We start from the raw sequence: 23,310 nt of genomic DNA on the forward strand, positions 1-23,310 counted from the left end.
CCCCCCCCCCCCTTCCGTCTAGTCTCTGTTTTGCTCCTGGTGGTCTTAAAGAAGTAAGCAGCCACTTGTTCTAGAACTGCAAGGAAACGGTTCTCTGCCAACGAGCACACAAGCTTGGAAGACAACCCAACCTCAGCTGAGATCCCAGACCTGGATGACACTGTGACCGAAGGTGTATGAGGTTCTGAGGAGGAAACCTCAGCTGAGCTGTTCCTGAACTCCTCACCGAAAGAAACAGCTTGTGATCATTTGTTATGGTGGTGACAGAAAACTAATACAAGGAAACCGAAAAGTTAATTTTATTACAGCTCAACCATCGAGTACACATCTTTTAATATTCTGTGATGAAGTGGGAAGCATGCTTACAGCATTTCTGTTCCACTCCAAAGTCCTATAGTTGACTCAAAAAAGCACATGTGTGACTGTTTCAAATCTGCTTTGTATCAGCTGCTTTCTGTCATGAAAGACTACTTTTACTAGAAAGAAAGAATGACGGGCTAACTATGGTTATGGCAGCTTGAGTATTTGGAAGGTGTTTTCTTGAAAATGAATGAAATGGGGCTGTCACTTTAAAGAAAACCACTGGCAGTACTTGTTGCCAGTGATAATATTTCAAACAAAAAAGAGAATTTTGAAAAATCTATATCTACCACTGTGAGCTTAACAACTTTCCAATACTTAAAGACTTTTTCTAATGAGATGGTGGTGATATTAACAAATGTGAATTTGGGGCACTGAATAATGAAATATGGCATTATTTGGAAGGTCAAAAGACTTAAGAGCATCAATATTTTCCAAATGACCAATGTGTAATGCACAAAACCATGAATGGGTAAAAGTTCCACTAAAAAGTACATGAGAATCCCTGGGGAGTTTAATGAAATCAACTATGGAAAATTTGTTGATATGGTTTCACATTCTACACTGCACTTAACCTATAAGAAACAACCAGTGGTCGAGTTTGGGTGTCTTACCAAAGAAAAATGATGTGAATCAATGATCTGAAAAGTCTATTAAAATATTCTTCCCCGGGCCTCCCTGGTGGCGCAGTGGTTGAGAGTCCGCCTGCCGATGCAGGGGACGCGGGTTCGTGTCCCGGTCCGGGAAGATCCCACATGCCGCAGAGCGGCTGGGCCCGTGAGCCACGGCCGCTGGGCCTGCGCGTCCGGAGCCTGTGCTCCGCAACGGGAGAGGCCACAACAGTGTGAGGCCCGTGTACCGCAAAAAAAAAAAATTAAATAAATTAAAAACAAAATATTCTTCCCCTTTTTCAATGGCGTATCTCTTATAAGGCCAGATCTCCTTCATATACATCAACTGTAACAACATATCACAACTTGAGCCCAGAAGGAGATGGAGATGTGAGAGTCTAGATCTTCTTTTTCTGGCCGCACCACAGCATGCGGGATCTTAGTTCCCCAACCAGGAAGTGCGGAGTCTTAACCACTGGACCGCCAGGGAAGTCCCCTAGCTTTCCTACTAAGATAGACATTATAGAAATATGCAAAAATGTACAATGATACCACTTTTCTCACTAAATTGTCTTTATCTTGCCATAGTTATTTCTCATAAAATCTGCTATTTATGTTATTAACATGTGTGTGTTTACTGTTGTTCATTTTAATTTTTTTCCAGTTTTAGATTCAAAGATGATAAATATCAATAGATGTGACCCACATCTCAATAGAGAGTCTCAATAATTTGGCGAGTCCTGAGACCAAAACGCTTGACAACCAGTGTTGTAGGGTTCTCCTGGGCTTTGAAGTACCCCCAGCTCTGCCAGGCCAGGAGTGGCTCTGTGGGCTGTTGTAGTTAATGAGCTACACCCTGACCAGGGAGCTACAGCACTGGCCTGTGCCTTCAACCAGCTGTGACTTACCTCCTCCTCCTGCACTCGGCTTCCTGTGGCCATGATCTTGATCATCCAAAGCATCGGCCAAGTCAAATTCTTTTTCGTCAGGGGGCCCTAAAACATAAAAGACAAAGTCAGTTGGTTAAATTACAGGTAGCTCATTTGGACATGGCCCCAGAGAGCTCCACGGGGTCCCTCCTTAGTGCCCTCCTCAGAACAGCCGTGTTACCTGCAGGCTTTGCTGGAGCTCTGGTCGCTCCCGGTCTCCTGGTTGTGGTGGTGACACGGTCCCATCTCTCTAAAAGGGGGAAGGGGGACAGCAAGGGGAGCACAATTAGTAACGACACACAGCAGCCACTGCACGGCTCAGGGAAGTCACAGCACGAGCACAGCACTCCTGTCCTGGTCCTTGAGGTCCCTCTAATGCCTCTGAAGAACCACCTTGAGGATGACAAAGAGATGTAAGAGGGTTTACATGAGACGAGTTCTGCTTGCTTTTCTTCACAGGATGGGTGGTGAGGTGGACATGATCCCACATTTGATCTGGTGATTAGTGGAGCTGGGACTTGAGCCCAGATCTACAGGAGATGACCACATGCTTCAGGGGGTCCCAGAGCTTGAGCACAACCCCTGAGAGCTCCAAGCCTTGGCTGTCACCACTCTCAACACGGCACCGTAATCACAGGTAATACTGCCCAGGGATGAAGTGACGCTATGTTCCCAGCAGAGTATGGGAGTGTCTCATCATCAGCTGAAAGTGGTTACAACACCAACAAAATATTTTATATAAGTGTGGTTACTGCTGTTAATACTAGGTCTTTCAGCTCAACCCTATTCCTTTAAAATTGTGGACTTCTTGCCCATCAATTACGCAGCATATGCCACACATGAGTTTTCCAATAGTTTTTCTTGAACTTCAAGACTCCCGTAACTGTTCCTATAATTGGAGGTAGCAGAGGGACAGGAAATTTAAGGGAAGGGAAAGGCATAGACAGTGCTGTATACAGTAAGCACTTAGAATAGAAACAGCAATGTTTGTGGGGAAAAAAACCTCAATGACTTTTACAGATCAATAATATAATCCTCAAACTGTCCAGGTAATTTACAATGCATTACCTATCTTTTTTGGATAGAGCCTTGGGGTTGTCTATGGATCAAAGAATTATAAGTCTGAATCTTCTGGAAAGAGTTTAAAAAACACAGAAAGACATGACCTGCCAGTTCTCACTAGCAATAAAGGGGGATGTCACATAATGATAAAGGATCAATCCACTAAGAGCACATAACAATTGTAAATGTGTATGCACCAAACAACAGAGTCTCAAAACACATGAAGCTAAAACTCAGAGAGCTGAGAAAAGAAATAAACAAATCCACAAGTATAGTTGGGGACATCAATACTCTACTCTCAGCAACTGACAGAACTACTAGAATGAAAACAAGCAAGGATATAGAAGAACTAAACAACACAATCAACTAACAGGATGTAACTGGCATAATGGACACTACCCAATCGCAGCAGAGTAAGTAACTGTTTCAGCACTCATGGAATATTCACCAACAGATCACACCCTGAACCAGAAAGCAAACCTCAACAAATTTAAAAGTACTGAAGTGATAGAGAGTGGTACCTCTGACTGTAATGGAATCAAACTAGAAACAACCAAACCAAAAGCAAATAAGAGAAAACAAGAAAATCTCTAAACACTTGGAAATAAACAACACACTTTGAAATAAAACAAGGGTCAATGAGAAAGTCTCAAAATGAAATTTTAAGAATAAATAGCCCTAATGAAAACACAGCATATCAAAATATGAGAGATGTAGCTAAAGTAATGCTCAGAGGGAAGTTTATAGCACTAAATGCTTAAATTAGAAACAAAGAAAGGTCTCAAATCAATAATCCAAGTTCCCAACCCAAGATTCTAGAAGATGAAGAGCTAGATACTAGGAAAACAAACCCAAAGCAAGCAGACAGAAGGAAATAATGTAAGAGCAGAAATCAATGAAATTGAAAATAGAAAAGTAAAATAGATCAACTAAATGGCTTGTTCTTTGAAAAAGTCAGTAAAATTGATACACCTCTAGCCTTACTAACAAATATAATTGAAAAAAACCCCAAAATACTAATATAAGGAATGAAACAGCAGATATCATTATAGATTCTGTACTATTAAAAGAATAATAAGAAAATGCTACGAACAACTTTATGTATTTGACAACTTAGAAGAAATGGACCAATTCCTTGAAATCCACAAACTATCACAACTCAACTCAATCCCATGTTCACATAACATAAGACTAATATTGTTAAGATGACAACACTACCCAAAGTGATCTACAGATTCAGTGCCATCTCTACCAAAATCCAAAACAGTTTTTTGGGCAGACTTAGAAAACCCCACCCTAAAATTCATACGGAGTCTCAAGAGACCCCAAATAGACAAAAGAATCTTGAAAAAGAAGAACTCACTTTCCTGATTTCAAAACTTACTACAAAGCTACAGCAATCAAAACAGTGTGGTACTGGCATAAGAACAGACATATAGACTAACGGAACAGAACAGAAAGCCCAGACATAACTCTATGGTCAATATGTTCTTGACAAGGGTACCAAGAAACTGAATATCCACATGCCAAAGAATGAAGTTGGACCCTTACCTTACACCATATATAAAAATTAATTCAAAGTGGATCAAAGTCCTAAACATAAGAGCTAAAACTATAAAACTCTTAGGAAAAAACATAGGGGAAAATCTTCATGATACTGGATTTGGTAATGACTTCTTGGATATGACACCAAAAGCATAGGCAACAAAAGGAATAATAGATAAATTGGCCCTCATCAAAAGTAAAGCCTTTTGTGCAAAGGACACTATCAAGAGAATCAAAAAACAATCCCAGAATGAGAGAATACATTCATAAATCACATAACCAGTAAGAGATTAAAATCCAGACTATATAAAGGACTCCTACAACAATTAAAAAAATGAGATTTAAAGATGGGCAAAGAACTTGAATAGACATATCTTCAAAGAAGATATACAAATGGTCAATAAGCACATGAAAAATGCTCAAAGTATTGGTCATTAGGGAAATGTAAATCAAATCCACGAGGAGATACCACTTCACACTCATTAGGATGGCTATTATCAAAAGAAAAATGAGGGCTTCCCTGGTGGCGCAGTGGTTGAGAGTCCGCCTGCCGATGCAGGGGACACGGGTTTGTGCCCCGGTCTGGGAAGATCCCACATGCTGTGGAGCCTGCGCGTCCGGAGCCTGTGCTCTGCAACGGGAGAGGCCACAACAGTGATGAGGCCCGCGTACCGCAAAAAAAAAAAAAAAGAAAAAAAGAAAAAAAAAGAAAAATGAAAAATAACAAGTGTTGGTGAGGATGTGGAGAAACTGGAACCCTGGTATGTTGCTGGTGGGAATGTATAAAATGGTGCAGCTGCTGTGGAAAACACTTTGGTGATTACTCAAAAATTTAAACGTAGAATTACTGTATGATCCTTCCATTCCACCTCTAGGTATAAGCCCAAAAGGACTGAAGGCAGGGACTCAAACGGATACCTGCACAATGTTCAATACAGCACTATTCACAACAGACAAAGGGTAGAAACAACTCAAACGTCTGCCAGTTTATAAACAGATAAAATATGGTATATGCACACAATGGAATATTACTCAGTCTTATAAAGGAATGAAATTCTGATACATGCAACAACATGGAGAAACTTTGAAAACATTATGCTAAGTGAAATAAGCCAGACATGAAAGGACATATCTTGTATGATTCCACTTATTTCAGGTACCTAGAATGGGAAAATTCTTAGAGACAGAAAGTAGAACAGAGGTTAGCAGGGGTTCAGGGTAGAGGAAAATGAGGAGTTACTGTTTACTGGGTACAGAGTTTCTGTTTGGGATGAGGAGAAAGTTCTGGAAATGGATAGTGGTGACGGTTGTACAACATTGAGAATGTACTTAATGCCAATGAACTGCACATTTAAAATGGTTAAAATGGTAAATTCTATGTTACTATGTTTACCACAATAAAAAAATAATTCAACCTAGATGAAAACACAATCTGAATATTTCTATAACCATTAATGAAACAGAATTTTTAATTTAAAAGCTCCTAAAAAAAGAAATTTCCAGGCTTTTTGATGGTTTCACTGGTAAATTTTACCAAGCATTTAAAGAGGAATTAACACCAGTTTTATAAAACCTCTTCCAGAAAATAAAGAGGAGGGATATTTCCCAACTTATTTTATGAGGCCAGCATTGACCTTTTAATAAACACAGAAAAAGACTGTATTAAGAAAAAACTACAGCCCAATCTCTCTCATGAACTAATATATAATAAAATCCTCAACAAAATATTAGCAAACTAAACAGAATGTATAGAAAGAATTATACAGCATGAACAAATGGGACTTGTTCTAGTTATGCAAGCCTGGATCAACATTTGAAAAACAATGTGCCCTACAATATCAGCGGCCTAAAGAAGAAAAAAATCATATACAGGCACATACCTCGGAGATATTGTGGGGATGGTTCCAGACCACTGCAATAAAGCGAATATTAATAAAGCAAGTCACATGATTTTTTTTTTTGGTTTCCCAGTGCACATAAAATTATGCTTACACTATACTGTAGTCTATTAAAGTGCAACAGCATTACGCCCCCCCAAAAATGTACGTACCTTAATTTAAAAATATTTTATTACTAAAAAATGCTAACCATAATCTGAGCCTTCAGGGAGTAGTAATCTTTTTGCAACAGGAACATCAAAGATCACTTATCACAGACCGCAGCAAATATAATAATAATGAAAAAGTTTCAAATAGTTTTGAATTACCAACATGTGACACAGAGACACGAAGTAAGCAAATGCCGTTGGAAAAATGGCACCGATAGACTGGCTCAACGCAGGGTCACCACAAAACGTCAATTTGTAAAAACGCAATATCTGCAAAGTGCAATAAAGTGAAGCGCACTAAAACGAGGTCTGCCTGTAACCTTACCAACATGGAGAATCCAATACCCATTTATGAAAAAAATTCAGCAAATTAGGAATAGAGGGAAGTACCTCAACTTCATAGAGAGCATCTAGAAAACACCCATAGCTCTTGTCAGACTTAATGGTGAAAGACTGAACACTCTCTCCTGAAGATCAGGAACAGGCCAAGGACACTGTTCTCACCACTCTTATTTAACATAGCATGGGAGGTTCAACATTGCAATGAGAAAAGACATACAGATTGGGAAGGAAGAAATAAACCTATCCCTATTTGCCGATGACATGATCATCTACGTAGAACATTCCAAGGAACCTACAAAAAACGCTTCCCAGAATCAGTAAGTGACTTCAGCAAGGTCTAATGATATAGGAGCAACAAATATCAAAATCAATCATATGATAGCAATGAACATACGGAATCTAAAATTAAAACACATAACCATTTTAAATTGTTCCAGAGAAAATGAAATACTTAGCTGTACACTTGAAAAACATGTACAGGACCTGCAGGCTGAAAATTACAATATGCTTATGAGCGAAATCAAAGAAGACATAAATAAATGGAGAGACATACTGTGTTCATGGATTTGAAGACTCCCTTAAAGACATCAACTCTCCCCAAACTCATCTACATATTTAACACAAGTCCTATCAAAATCCCAGCCAGCTTTCTCTAGACATAAATAAACTTATTCTAAAACTTGTATAGAAAAGCACAGGCCCTAGAATAGCTAAAACAACCTTGAGAAAGAAGAATAAAGTGTGTGTGTGTGGGGGGGGAATCAGCCTACCCAGTATTAAGGCTTACTTTATGGTCACAGTAATCAAGACAGTGGCAGAAGGGTAGACACATAGAGCAGTCCAACAGAATGAATTACCTAGAAAGACCTGTCCAAATATGCTCAAGAAATTTCTGTTAAAGGTGCAAAAGCCACTCAATGGAGGAAGGACAGCCTTTCCAACAAAAGGTGCTGGAGCAACTAGGCATCTATAGGCAAAAATAATGAACCTTGATCTAATCCTCACACACCTCATACAAACCCTAACTCAAAACTGATGACTTTTTTGGGTCTTAAATGTAAATCTATAGAACTTTCAGAAGGAATGATATGAGAAAAATCTTCAGGACTAAGGGCTTGGTGAAGAGTTCATAGACTTGACCATAAAACCATGGTCCACAAAAGAAAAAAATGGATAAATCAGACATCATCAAAATTAAAAATTTCCTTTTGTGAAAGACTCTATTAAGAAGATGAAAAGACAAGCTATAGAGTAAAAGAAAATATTTGCAAAACACATACCCATCTAAGGACTAGTGTCTAGAATATATGAAGAGCTCTCAAAATTGAACAGCAAAATCAAACAATCCGATTAAAATGGGCAAAAGACATGAAGAGACATTTCACTGAAGGGTTTACATGAATGGCCAATATGCACATGCAATCAGGGAAATGCAAACTAAAACCACAATGAGGTATCACTACACACCAATCAGAATGACTAAAAAAAAATAGTGATAACACTAAGTGCTGACAAGGATGCAGAGAAAGTGGATCACTCATTTATTGCTGGTGGGAATATAAAATGGTACAGCTAGTCTGGGACACAGGTTGGCAATATTCTTAAAAAACGAACTCTATGACTACCATAGAACCCAGCAATTACCCACCTGGGCATTTATCCCAGAGAAATGAAAACTCATGTTCATACAAAAACCTAGAGCCCCAAACTGGCAACAACCCAGATGACCTTCATAAATAAACTATAGTACATCTACATCATGGAATACTATTCAGCAAGGAAAAGCAACAAACTATTGATATATGCAATGCCTTGGATGGACCTCAAGGGAATTATGCTGAGTGAAAAAAAGCCAAGCCCCAAACATTACATACTACATGATTCCATTTACATAACGTTTTCTAAATTGCCAAATTCTATAGATGGAGAAAAAGATTAGTGCTTAGGGACAGGAAATGGGGGTGGGCACAGCAGAAGGGAGATAGTTGTTTTTATAAAGCACAGCAAGAGGGTCTTTGTGATTATGGAACTGTTCTCTGTCTGGACTACCATGGTGGATATATGAACCTACACAGGTGATAAAACTGCACAGACGTGAAGACACACACACAGACACGAGTACAAGTAAAACGGAACATCTGAATAAGATCACTAGATTATATCAACGTCAATATCCTGGCTGTGACACTGTACTATAATTTTTCAGGTATTACCATTGGGGAACTGGTATAGTGTGATGGGATCTCTCTGGAGTATTTCTTACACCTTGATGTGAATTTTACAGTTAGCTCTGAAGAAAATGTCAATCCGAAAATAGTTAAAGATTGATTTGAGCATCGTAGTCATTTCTGATAGGGGAAAAAAAGAAAGTCTGACACGTAAATGGCTGGTCTTCAGGGGTGCACAAATGTCTATTATCGACCTTAAAAACTAAGGAGCAAATCGTGTAGACCTCACCTTAGGGGAAAAGAGCAGGAGGGAGGAACATCTAGAAGGGAGGCGGGTACGCGCACAAGGACGTTTTCCAGACAAATGAAGTCGATTCCTTCCGGATCCCAATGGTTCGTACAACACTGAAAGTCTTCCAGAGAGAATATCTTTACAGAGCAATAAACAGCACAGCTCTTTTCCTCTTTGAAATGAAGATACAACGCACACGCTTCCTAGAGGGCCCGGGTCACTATTTTTCTGTTATCACACTGTGCCTACCTCTTAAAGACCAGTCCCCTTTTCAGCTTTCTAGATCACTGGAGCGAATCTTCCATGGACTAGGAAACTTCCCAGCAGACCAGCATGCACAACGGGCTGAAGCTCGGACTTCTGGTTCTGAGGGACCGTGACAGGCCTCGGGGACAGGCCGACCTGCGGATGAGGAGGCCTGTGCCAGCGCCTCTACGGCCAGGTGCACCAGCTGACCCTACGCTCACCTTCAGGTCATCACCACCTTCCTGGGCAAACACTTCTAAGAGCCACACACACAGAGGAAGAGGCCCTTGGGGTGAAGCCAGAATGCCTGGGCCCAGGCCAGCTACACTGCTGGCTTATTATAAACGTTAATATATGCTCAGTAGAAAAACGAATCCAATGGTGTAGAATCCTAAGAAAGAAAATATAAAAGGCAGCCAAATCTATCCCCACAGGTAGCTAGTCTCAATCTTTTCAGATCTGCATGTGTCTGTCTCGCTCTCTCTCCATGTCTCTGTGTGTGTGTGTGTGTGTGTGTGTGTGCCCCTCTCTCTGTCTCTCTCTCTCTTTCATGTCTCTCTCCATGCCTGTGTCTCCCTGTCTTTCTCTCCCTGTGTCTCTCTCCCCGTCTGTGTGTGTGTGTGTGTCCGTGTCTCTGTTCGCATCTCTGTCTGTCTCTCTGTGCATGTCTCTCTTTCTGTGTCTCTCTCTGCCCATATGTCTCTCTGCATGTCTGTGTCTTTCTGCGTGCGTGTCTGTGTTCACATACACTTAAATTTGATAGAAATCAATTCGTACTATATATATCCTGTTCTGTAACTTGCTTTTCTCATGCCAGTTCCAGAGATCTACCTTATTCTTTGAAATGGCTGCAGACTATGAATGGTTTAGAATTTATGTATTCAACTGTGTCATTTAAGAGTGTTTTAATTTTTGGCTGATACGAAACACAAGAAAGCTGCAAACACCATTTCAAATGTACCTCTGCACGTGTGCATAACTGTACCCAGACGGAAAATGCTTTGAGGCAGAACTGCTCAAAGAGTTGAACTAATTTATACAACTGTCTCGAGAAGTGAAACTGTAAAGGTGTGGCTCAATACAACAGAAGACATATAAAACCATCTTCCTGCTCACCCCAACTCCACAAATACATGTTCACTGCACATTAACATTGAGGAGATCATGGATTCGAATGAAAACACACTGATGCCACATAAATATGTAAGGGCATCTTCTCAGTCAGTAGTTCACAAAGAGTGTTCCATGGACCCCAGGGGTCTGCCAGGTCAGAAATATTTTCATAATCATCCTCAAATGTCCTTTGTCCTTTTTACAGGGTTGACATTTGCACTGTGATACAAATGCAATGGTGAATAAACCTCCAGGCCCTTTGCCTGAACCAAGGAAGTAAGGAGCACCAAATGCTATGAGAAGTCATTAGGTCCTTCGCTACTCGAAGACAGCTGTCAAGACTCCCGCCCCCTGGTGTACACACCATGTATAATCCCAGCCTGCTGAGTGTGGGAGGGGCTGAGATACTTCCATGACCAGGTTATGACATGGCAGAGGTGAAGGGATTTTGCAGATACAATTAAGATGTCCAATCCGTAGGACTGAATTACTCAAAAGGCAGAATATTCTGGGTGATTTGGACATAATCAAGTGAGCCCTTGAAAAGAGGGCTGTAGGCCTTCCCTGAGCTAACATTAGAGATAGCAGACTCTCATTCTTTTGCTGACCTTGAAGAAGCAATTGGCCGTGAGTTCTATAGCTGCACAGAATGGAATTCTGCCAACAATCCCAACCTGTGGATATGTCACCTTATGTGGGAAAAGGGACTTGTCAGATGTGAGTAAGCTAAGCACCTTAAGATGGGGAGACTGTTCTGGATCATCTAGGCAGGCCCAATGTGATCACAGGAATACTAGTAAGAGAACGAGACCAGCAGGAGAGTCAAGGAAGGAGATGTGATGATGGAAGCAGGGGTGAGAGTGAGAGAGAAATCTGAGGTTGCTATTCTGTTGGCTTTGAAGATGGAGGAGGCATCCAACAAGGCAAAACTGCAGGCAAAGGCGAGGAAATAGGCTAGAGCTTCCAAAAGGAAGACAGCCCTGCCTGTACCTTCACTGTAGCCTGGTGAAACCCAAATCATATTTCTCACCTCTAGAACTATAAGATAATCAATTTGTGCTGTTTTAAGCCAGCACATTCTTGTAATTTATTACAACAGCAATAGGAAATACCTAAATAAATACCTAAAACTGTGGAAGCAACTTTGGAATCGAGTAATAGACAAAAACTGGAAGAATTTTGAGAAGCATGATAGAAAAAGCCTGACTGCCTTGAGCCAACTTAGTGGAAATACGGATGTGAACAACTAGTAACAGCTAGTGAGGATTCAGAAGGAGGTCAGGAACATGGTGGAGGAAACCTATATCATACTAGGGAACACCTAAATCATCATGAACAGACTGTTGACAGAAATGTGGATGTTAAAGGCTTTGCCAGTGAGGTCTCAGATGGAACCAAGGAAAATGTTATTGGACGCTAGAGGAAAGAAGATGCTTACCATGTAGTGGCAGAAAACTTGGCTGAATTGTGCACCCTGTAGTTACGTGGAAAGCAGAACTTCTAAACAATGAACTTGGATGTTTGAGCTGAGGAGATTTTCAAGTAAAGTGTTAGGGGTATGGCCTATTTTCTTCTTGCTGCTCATAGTAAAATGCAAGAGGAAAGGAAGAGATTGAAAGAAGAACTCTTGAGCAAAAAGGAACCAGGACTTGATGATTTGGAAAAATTTCAACCTATCCTAATTGCCAAAAAATGCTAAAATTAGGGGACTTGCTGTCAAGAAAGCATGCTCTGGGGAGAAAGTCAATGGTGTGGCGGGAAAACATTATATGAGTACCCTGGAAGGGTCAAAAGGTCAGATTAAACATAAGATTATTCATGGATCCCCTTTGCCATCTCAGCAGAAGCCAGAAGTATAGACGGCATCATTCAAGAAAGATCTGTGGAAGAGCCTCTTTCCCAGTGGGGTGATCACCAGTATATACGTGGGAAACCCATAGAGTGCTTGAGAATTTTAGAACAGCAGGAACACTGCTAGCCTGCAATTAAAAGGGACAGAAAGAGAAAAAAATGTAAGAAGGCTGTTGTTACACTCCCCAAATTCTGCAGGCAGAAAATACGCTGATATAACTACTCAGCTGCAAACATGTGCTATTTTTCCTGAACAAGGGAGGCTGATTCTGAGGGCAGAGCTGCAAACTCAGAACGTAGAGCTGTGAAACACAGTGTATCATCCCTAGGCCTGGAACCTAGAGGACCTGGATTTGGGAATTTCTTGAGACTGGTGAAGACTTTTTTTTTTTTTTCACTTAAAGCTTGAAATCTTTTTGCCTGATGTCTTCTCACTCTTGTAAATGGAATGCCTATAACCGTTATTTTATGCCTGTCCGTTGTATTTTGGGGAGCAGATAACTTGTTTCTTGACTTTCATAGGTTTGTAGATGGAGAAGTGTTATAGCCAAAGCTTCACCCATGCCTGACTTATATAATTTAGAAGATGAGATTTGGGACGTTTCTGCTTATGAAATTACGATGAGATTTTGCAATCTGAGTTGACAATGTAATGGGATGAAACTTTTTTTTTTTTTTTTTTGCGGTACGGGGGCCTCTCACTGTTGTGGCCTCTCCCGCTGCGGAGCACAGGCTCCGGACGCACAGGCTCAGCAGCCATGGCTCATAGGCCCAGCCGCTCCGCGGCATGTGGAATCCTCCCGGACCGCGGCACAAACCCGCGTCCCTTGCATCGGCAGGCGGACTCCCAACCACTGCGCCACCAGGGTAGCCCAGGATGAAACTTTTAAAGAAGCTGGAATGGACAATGTATTTTGTAGGTGGAAGGGACATGAAAATTTGTGAGCCAGACGACAGATGTGTTAGCATTAAAATGTCACCCCCAAGATATCAATGTCCTAATTCCCAGAACCTGTGAATATGTTACCTTATATGGCAAAAGGTTTTGCAGATGTTTCTAAATCAAGGACACTGAGATGGGGAGACTATCCTGGATTATCTGGGTGGGTCTGGTGTAATCTCAACAGTCCTTAAAAGAGAAATAGAGAAGGAGGACGGTCACAGTCAAAGTAAAGATGTGATGACCAAAGGAGGGGTGAGCGAGAGAAAGATCTGAAGATGCTACCCTACACTGCTGGCTCTGAAGATGGAGAGAGAGGGCCATGAGCCAAAGAATACAGGCATATCCTGAAGAAGCTGGAAAAGGCAAGGAGACAAGAGACTCTACAGACTCTACTAATTCTGTAGAGCCCCCAGAAAAAGAAACAGCCCTGCTGACACATGCATTTTAGCTCACTGTGATCCATTTTGGATTTCTGACCTCAATAATTATAAGATAATAAATGTGTGTTTTTTAAGCCGCCAAGTTGCCGGTAATTCGTTAGAGCAGCAACAGGAAACTAACACAACCTCAAACCTCAGATGAGACTCTAGCCCCAGCTGACACCTGCATGGCAGCCTCGTAGGAGATACAGAGCAGAGGACCCAGCTAAATAGAACCCAAACTCCTGACCCAGGGAAATAAGAGAATGAATGGAAATTGTTTTAACTCAATAATTTATGCTACCTGATTATGAGGCAATATAAAATTAATAGGAGGGAGTAGCAAAAATATTTCATTAGTGCTCAACCTTGAGTATATCAACATTTTAACATTCTGTGTTATGAAATGGGAAGAACTGTTAAAGCATTTTTGTTGCACACCAAAGCATCACAGGTGACTTGAGGAAGGTCACCTGTGTGATTGTTTCAGTTTTCAGCTGAATATTCACTGCTTTTCTCATGGGAGAACAAATTTATTTCAAAGAGTAAATTACAGCAAACTGTGTCTTATTGAACATCTGCCAAAATTTTTTTTGAAAATGAATTAAATGAGTCTGTGTCAATTCAAGAAAATCAACCAACAGTATTAGCTGACAATAAGAAAATTTAGCTTTCAAAAAAATATACACAACTTTGGAAAATAAGTAACTGGCACCATGAGCCTGTCAGCTTCCCAATAAAGACTTTTCCCACCAGATCACTGGTGATATTAACAAATATGACTTTTGAATACTGCATAAGGAAAGGTGTCATCATTTAAAAGCTCAACACAACTCAGGACACTAATATTTTCCAGGTAACGTATGTAGAAAGTTACAAAATCATGAATGGGCAAAAGATTCATTCAAAGGGTAAGAAAGTCCAATGAAGTTCAATGAAAACAAATAAGGAAAGTTCACTGATATGCCACTTAGCCTTAAGAAACCACAGCTTCTCCAGTCCTGGTGTCTAAATGTGCATGTGAACAATAAAAAAAAAAAAAAAAACACCTATTTAGGATAAAAACCCTTCAGAAAGTAGGCATAGAGGGAACTTTCCTCAACATAATAAAGGCCATATATGACAAACCCACAGCCAACATCGTCCTCAATGGTGAAAAACTGAAAGCATTTCCACTAAGATCAGGAAAAAGGCAAGGTTGCCCACTCTCACCACTCTTTTTTTAAATTTTTTTTTACTTTTTTGCGGTACGTGGGCCTCTCACTGTTGTGGCCTCCCCCGCTGCGAAGCACAGGCTCCGGACGCACAGGCCCAGCAGCCACGGCCCACGGGCCCAGCCGCTCCGCGGCACGCGGGATCCTCCCGGACTGGGGCATGAACCCGTGTCCCCTGCATCGGCAGGCGGACTCCCAACCACTGTGCCACCAGGGAAGCCCCTCACCACTCCTATTCAACATAGTTTTGGAAGTTTTAGCCACAGCAATCAGAGAAGAAAAGGAATCCAAATAGAAAAAGGAGAAATAAAGCTGTCACTGTTTGCAGATGACATGACACTATACATAGAGAATCCTAAAGATGCTACCAGAAAACTACTAGAGCTAATCAATGAATCTGGTAAAGTAGTAGGATGCAAAATTAATGCACAGAAATCTCTGGCATTCCTATACACTAACGATGAAAAATCTGAAAGTGAAATTAAGAAAACATTCCCATTTACAATTGCAAAAAAAAGAATAAAATATCTAGGAATAAACCTACCTAAGGAGACAAAAGACCTGTATGCAGAAAATTACAAGACGCTGATGAAAGAAATTAAAGATGATACAAATACACGGAGAGATATACCATGTTCTTGGATTGGAAGAATCAACATTGTGAAAATGACTCTACTACCCAAAGCAGTCTACAGATTCAATGCAATCCCCATCAAACTACCACTGGCCTTTTTCACAGAAGTAGAACAAAAAATTTCACAATTTGTATGGAAACACAAAAGACCCTGAATAGCCAAAGCAATCTTGAGAACGAAAATGGAGCTGGAAGAATCAGGCTCCCTGACTTCAGACTATACTACAAAGTTACAGTAATCAAGACAGTATGGTACTGGCACAAAAACAGAAATATAGATCAGTGGAACAGGACAGAAAGCCCAGAGATAAATCCACACACATATGGTCACCTTATCTTTGATAAGGGAGGCAAGAATATACAGTGGAGAAAAGACAGCCTCTTCAATAAGTGGTGCTGGGAAAACTGGACAGGTACATGTAAAAGCATGAAATTAGAACACTCCCTAACACCATACACAAAAATAAGCTCAAAATGGATTAAAGACCTATATGCAAGGCCAGAAACTATCAAACTCTTAGAGGAAAACACAGGCAGGACACTCTATGACATAAATCACAGCAAGATCCTTTTGACCCACCTCCTAGAGAAAGGAAATAAAAACAAAAATAAACAAATGGGACCTAATGAAACTTCAAAGCTTTTGCACAGCAAAGGAAACCATAAACAAGACGAAAAGACAACCCTCAGAATGGGAGAAAATATTTGCAAATGAAGCAACTGACAAAGGATTAATCTCCAAAATTTACAAGCAGCTCATGCAGCTCAATAACAAAAAACCAAACAGCCCAATCCAAAAATGGGTAGAAGACCTAAATAGACATTTCTCCAAAGAACGTATACAGATTGCCAACAAACACATGAAAGGATGCTCAACATCATTAATCATTAGAGAAATGCAAATCAAAACTACAATAAGGTATCATCTCACACCGGTCAGAATGGCCATCATCAAAAAATCTAGAAACAATAAATGCTGGAGAGGGTGTGGAGAAAAGGGAACCCTCTTGCACTGCTGGTGGGAATGTAAATTGATACAGCCACTATGGAGAACAGTATGGAGGTTCCTTAAAGAACTAAAAATAGAACTACCATACGACCCAGCAATCCCACTACTGGGCATATACCCTGAGAAAACCGTAATTCAAAAAGAGTCACGTACCAAAATGTTCATTGCAGCTCTATTTACAATAGCCAGGACATGGAAGCAACCTAAGTGTCCAACACCGGATGAATGGATAAAGAAGATGTGGCACATATATACAATGGAATATTACTCAGCCATAAAAAGAAACGAAATTGAGTTATTTGTAGTGAGGTGGATGGACCTAGAGTCTGTCATACAGAGTGAAGTAAGTCAGAAAGAGAAAAACAAATACCGTATGCTAACACATATATATGGAATCTAAGAAAAAAAAAGGTCATGAAGAACCTAGGGGTAAGATGGGAATAGAGACACAGACCTACTAGAGAATGGACTTGAGGATGTGGAGAGGGGGAAGGGTAGGCTGTGACAAAATGAGAGAGTGGCATGGACATATATACACTACCAAACGTAGAATATATAGCTAGTGGGAAGCCGCCACGTAGCACAGGGAGATCAGCTCGGTGCTTTGTGACCACCTAGAGGGGTGGGGTAGGGAGGGTAGGGAGGGTGGGAGGGAGGGAGACGCAAGACGAAGGAGATATGGGAACATGTGTGTATGTATAACTGAGTCACTCTGTTATAAAGCAGAAACTAACACACCATTGTAAAGCAATTATACTCCAATAAAGATGTTAAAAATACAATAAAATAAAGTAGAGCTGATAAATACTAAAAAAAAAAAAAGAATAAGCAGGAGTGGCTATATTAATAGTGGATAAGGGAAACTTCAGAGCAAGGAAAGTGCTAGAGAAGAAAAAATGGACATAATGATAATAGGATAAACCTATCAGGAAGACATCATGATCCTAAATTTGGATGCACCAAAAAAGCAGACTCAAAATACGTGAGGCAGAAACAGAGAGCTAAGAGGAGATACAAATCCACAACTACAGTTGGGAAATTCAACATCCTACTCACAGCAATTGACAGAACTACTAGACAAAAAATCATCAAGGATGTAGAAGAACCAGTAAACACAACCAACCATCAAGATCTAAGTGACATATAGAGAACAGTTCACCCAACAACAATAGTTATAATGATGGAACTGTTCTGTGCCTGCCTATCATGGCAAATACACAAACCTGCACGTGTGATAAAACTGCAAAAAACTAAGCACACACGCACACAGAAGAGAGTACAAGTAAAAACTGGGAAATCTGAATAAAATGGTTGTGACAAACAAAAACAAACACACAGATACAGAGAACAGAATAGTCATTACCAGAGTGCGGGCGGGGTGTGAAATGGGTAAAGGGGATCAACTCTATGGTGATGGTGGAAACTAAATTTTTGGTGGTGAGCACCCTGTAGTGTATACAGAAGTAGAAATATAAGGTTGTACACATGAAACTTATATAATGTTATAAGCCAATGTTGCCTCAATAAAAACCAAGTTTTAAAAAATGCATGGGTTTTTTTAAAACACACATGAGTTTTTTTAAAAAGCAAACAAAAAAAAATGTTTGTGATATTATAGTACAATTTTCAACATGTTACCACTGGGGAAAACTAGGTGAAGGGAATAACGGCTCTTTCTGTAGTATTTCCTACAACTATATGTAAATCTGTAATTATCTAAAAATAAATTTGTTAAAAGTAGGCAAAGGGGACATCCCTGGTGGCGCAGTCGTTAAGAATCCATCTGCCAATGCAGGGGACACGGGTTTGAGCCCTGGTCTGGGAAGATCCCACATGCTGCAGAGCAACTAAGCCCGCGAGCCACAGCTACTGAGCCCACGTGCCACAACTACTGAAGCCCGTGTGTCTAGATCCCGTGCTCCACAACAAGAGAAGCCACCACAGTTAGAAGCCCACGCACCGCCATGAAGAACAGCCCCTGCTCACCACGACTAGAGAAAGCCCACGCACAGCAACGAAGACCCAACACAGCCAAAAGTAAATAAGTAAAAATAAATAAAGTACAAAAAATAAAAGTAGGCAAAGGGAAAGTTGAGAATCAAGGTTATTTTGTCAAAAAAGGTTTGACAGTTAAACATCTGGACTTCAGCAGCACAGAGAAACTTAGAAAATACAGGGTTGGACTCTTCCACTGTTGGTGGGAATGTAAACTGATACAGCCACTATGGAGAACAGTATGGAGGTTCCTTAAAAAACAGAAAATAGAACTACCATATGACCCAGCAATCCCACTACTGGGCATATACCCTGAAAAAACCATAATTCAACAAGAGACGTGTATCCCAACGTTCACTGCAGCACTATTTACAATAGCCAGGACTCGGAACCTACCTAAGTGTCCATCAACAATGAATGGATAAAGAAGATGTGGCATGTATATACAATGGAATATTACTCAGCCATGAAAAGAAACGAAAGTGAGTTATCTGTAGTGAGGTGGATGCACCTAGAGTCTGTCATACAGAGTGAAGTAAGTCAGAAAGAGAAAAACAAATACCGTACACTAACACATATATATGGAATCTAAAAAAAAAAAATGGTTCTGATGAACCCAGGGGCAGGACAGGAATAAAGACACAGACATAGAGAATGGACTTGAGGACACGGGGAGGGGGAAGGGTAAACTGGGACGAAGTGAGAGAGTGGCATGGACTTATAAATACTACCAAATGTAAAATAGCTAGCTAGTGGGAAGCAGCCATGTAGCACAGGGAGATCAGGGAGATCAGCTCGGTGCTTTGGGACCACCTAGAGGGGTGGGATGGGGAGAGTGGGAGGGAGACGCAAGAGGGAGGGGACACGGGGATATATGTGTACGTATACCTGATTCACTTTGTTATAAAGCAGAAACTAACACAACATTGTAAAGCAATTATGCTCCAATAAAGATGCTAAAAAAAGAAAAAGAAGATATAGGATTGGCAAAAAAAAAAAAAAAAAAAAAACCAAAAACCCCGAACGAACTTTTTGGCCAGCCCAATAATTGAAAATTGTTTTAAACCAGCAAGTTTGTGGTAATACAGTAGGCAGCACTGGAAAACGAATATGAGCAGAAAAATTATGACTTTCATGAAAGTGTGCCCTTTTAATATTCTGATAAAACAGCAAGTATGCTTAAAGCATTTCTGTGGCACCTCAGAAATACAGAGGTTGACACAGGAAAAGCATTTGCGCGACTGTATCAGTTCTAAGCAGTGCTAGCCACTTCTCTCATACAACATTCATCCTTGAAGGATTCAGTAGTACGACTACGGTTATACTGACTTGAGTATCTGACAGACATTTTCTTGAAAATGAATGAAGTGAGCCCTTCACTTCAAGGGAAACAACTGACAGTATTTTTTGCCAATGGTAAAATTTAAGATTTCAAGCAACGCTAAGAATTTTGAAAAACTACTACTGTGAGCTTGACAGCCTCCCGCTACTTAAAGACTTTTTCCAATGAGATGGGTGGTGATAGTAACACATGTGATGTTCTGATGTAGAATGGAATGCGTCAACACAGGGAAGGTCTGCATAAGGCAGGGCACCGACATTTTCCCAGGGACCAGTGCACAACGCTCCCAAACCACGACCAGTAAAAGATCCATTCAAAGGATAATAAGAGAGGGGCTTCACTGGGGTCAAGGATGGAAGATCCATTAATACGGTTTCATATTCCACACTGCACTTAACCTGTAAGAAACAACCAATGGCTGAATTTTTGTGTCGTATCAAAGGAGAATGTCCATAATTACATGAATAGTCAATTGAAATACTCCTCCTTTTTCCAGCTGCATATTTATAGGAAGCCAGATTTCCTTCATATACTTCAACCATAACAATATATCACAACAATTGAATCCAGAAGTAGATGTGAGAGCCCAGCTCTTCCACTAGGATAGAGGTCACAGAAATTTTCAAAAATATGCAAAAAAATATTCCCACTAAATTCTGTTTTTGTCTTGCAAAGCATAGTCATTTACCATAAAAATATGCTATTTATCTTAACAGATATGGCTGTATTATTGTTCATTTAAAATTAATAAAAATATTAAATTTGTTTTTCAGTTTTAAGTTCAAAGATGATAAATACTGATAGACGTGACCCACGCCTCAATAGAGATCCTCCATAATTTGAGGAGTCCTGAGACCAAAACGTTTGAGAACCACTGTTGTAGGGTTCTCCTGGGCCTTGAAGTGCCCCCAGCTCTGCCAGGCCAGGAGTGGCTCTGTGGGCTGTTGTAGTTAATGAGCTACACCCTGACCGGGGAGCTACAGCACTGGCCTGTGCCTTCAACCAGCTGTGACTTACCTCCTCCTCCTGCACTCGGCTTCCTGTGGCCATGATCTTGATCATCCAAAGCATCGGCCAAGTCAAATTTACTACCTTCAGTGAAGCCCCAAAACATAAAAAAAAAAAAAAAACAGCCAACTGATTAGCAACTGGGTACAAGATTCCAAAAAAACAAGTCCACATTCATGGGCTCTGCTGATCAGCGAAATCAATGAGTTAAGACAAAGAAACTTAAATTGGGGTCTGACTCCTTCTACAGACACTGATAATGGAAATACCAACAGGATGGAGCAAGTTACTGCTTTCTGCCTTTGCAATATATTTACCAATTTTCCACTACTTTATATTCTCACACATGCTTTGCTTAGGCCAGCAGTCAGACCATTTTAACAGTAAACTCACTGATTATAGGTATTGACCCAAGATTTAAAACCAGCTGCATAGAGTCAGAAACTGGACACTCAAGAGGGAGGCTACGTGGTCACAATGCGCCTCTTTGAGGCTGCAGATGCGAAGACGTGAGGGCAAACTGTAAAGCAGCACTCACTCTTTTGGGTCATGACTGTCTCTTCAGAAGAAAGGTAGCTATCCACTTCAAGGAACACAGTAGCATGCTCCTTAAGTACTAGTAACAAGTTGCCAGATGGGAGCAATGACTGCGCTCCCCACCCCAAGGCTACGTTTCTCTTTATATCAGGGAAGATATCTGAATAGTAAAATGGCCCATCTGGAGAAAAGTTAAAACAGCTCCAGGAAAGAGTCACAGAGAAGCAACAAGTTCCAAAATCCTTCAGTGAAAGATGACACTGTAAAGCAAATGCCATTTCAAAATGCTCCATCTGCCTAAAGGAAATGTTTGATGGGCTTCATAAAACCTAAACAATTATATCTTCCCTGATTTTAGAGTGTAAAATGGTTGAAGAGGGGAGGAAGTCCAAATGCATTTTTCTCCTGAAATTCTCCAAAGCAGGACTTTTCATAAAACACACAGAAGTCATAGTGACTGGTCATACTCTGTTAAGTTAAACCCAGTGTTCAGATGAAGGTCTTGGTTGGCATTACACACACAGGACTTAAAACTATGGGTAGTTCAACTGGATACTATCCCAGAGGGAGCTCCACGGGGTCCCTCCTTAGTGCCCTCCTCAGAACAGCCGTGTTACCTGCAGGCTTTGCTGGAGCTCTGGTCGCTCCCGGTCTCCTGGTTGTGGTGGTGACACGGTCCCATCTCTCTAAAAGGGGGAAGGGGGACAGCAAGGGGAGCACAATTAGTAACGACACACAGCAGCCACTGCACGGCTCAGGGAAGTCACAGCACGAGCACAGCACTCCTGTCCTGGTCCTTGAGGTCCCTCTAATGCCTCTGAAGAACCACCTTGAGGATGACAAAGAGATGTAAGAGGGTTTACATGAGACGAGTTCTGCTTGCTTTTCTTCACAGGATGGGTGGTGAGGTGGACATGATCCCACATTTGATCTGGTGATTAGTGGAGCTGGGACTTGAGCCCAGATCTACAGGAGATGACCACATGCTTCAGGGGGTCCCAGAGCTTGAGCACAACCCCTGAGAGCTCCAAGCCTTGGCTGTCACCACTCTCAACACGGCACCGTAATCACAGGTAATACTGCCCAGGGATGAAGTGACGCTATGTTCCCAGCAGAGTATGGGAGTGTCTCATCATCAGCTGAAAGTGGTTACAACACCAACAAAATATTTTATATAAGTGTGGTTACTGCTGTTAATACTAGGTCTTTCAGCTCAACCCTATTCCTTTAAAACTGTGGACTTCTTGCCCATCAATTACGCAGCATATGCCACACATGAGTTTTCCAATAGTTTTTCTTGAACTTCAAGACTATGTTGTTAAAAAAATAAAAATAAAAATAATGAAGCCCCCCAAAAAAGACTATGCTGTAACTGTTCCTACAATTAGAGGTGGAAGAGGGAAATGAAATTTAAGTAATGGGAGACGCAGAGATGAAACAGGTTTGGCTTTATGCACAGCAACCATTCAATAAGTTATCAACTACCCAGAAAAAAACAGCAAAAATAGAAATTGGTTGAAAGTAAAAGGATGGATAAAGGTATAGTATACAAATAGCAACCATAAGAGAGCTGGGGGAGCTACACTATTATGAGATAAAATAGTCTTTAAGACAAAAATTGTCATAGGAGTCAAAGAGTGACA

General features: G+C 40.8%; 1 protein-coding gene across 5 annotated transcripts in view; it reads right to left on the reverse strand.

Annotated features, from left to right (window-relative positions):
* Positions 1–23,310, reverse strand: part of CD99L2 (CD99 molecule like 2) — a 110,231-nt gene that overhangs the window by 23,777 nt on the left and 63,144 nt on the right. For 2 of the 5 annotated variants that reach the window (XM_007452123.1, XM_007452122.1), the window contains exons 3-4: positions 22,285–22,353; positions 21,140–21,214 (exon numbers count right to left, since the gene is read on the reverse strand). In XM_007452123.1, coding sequence (XP_007452185.1) covers positions 21,140–21,214; positions 22,285–22,353 — 144 coding nt within the window. Of the gene's footprint in view, positions 1–1,879; positions 1,950–2,076; positions 2,151–21,139; positions 21,223–22,280; positions 22,354–23,310 lie in introns of all 5 variants that reach the window. The other 3 variants (XM_007452121.1, XM_007452120.1, XM_007452124.1) reach the window with 3 other exon arrangements.

The sequence above is a fragment of the Lipotes vexillifer genome, unplaced genomic scaffold (genome assembly GCF_000442215.2).
Source record: "Lipotes vexillifer unplaced genomic scaffold, Lipotes_vexillifer_v1.1 scaffold1081, whole genome shotgun sequence".
NCBI lineage: Eukaryota > Metazoa > Chordata > Mammalia > Artiodactyla > Lipotidae > Lipotes > Lipotes vexillifer.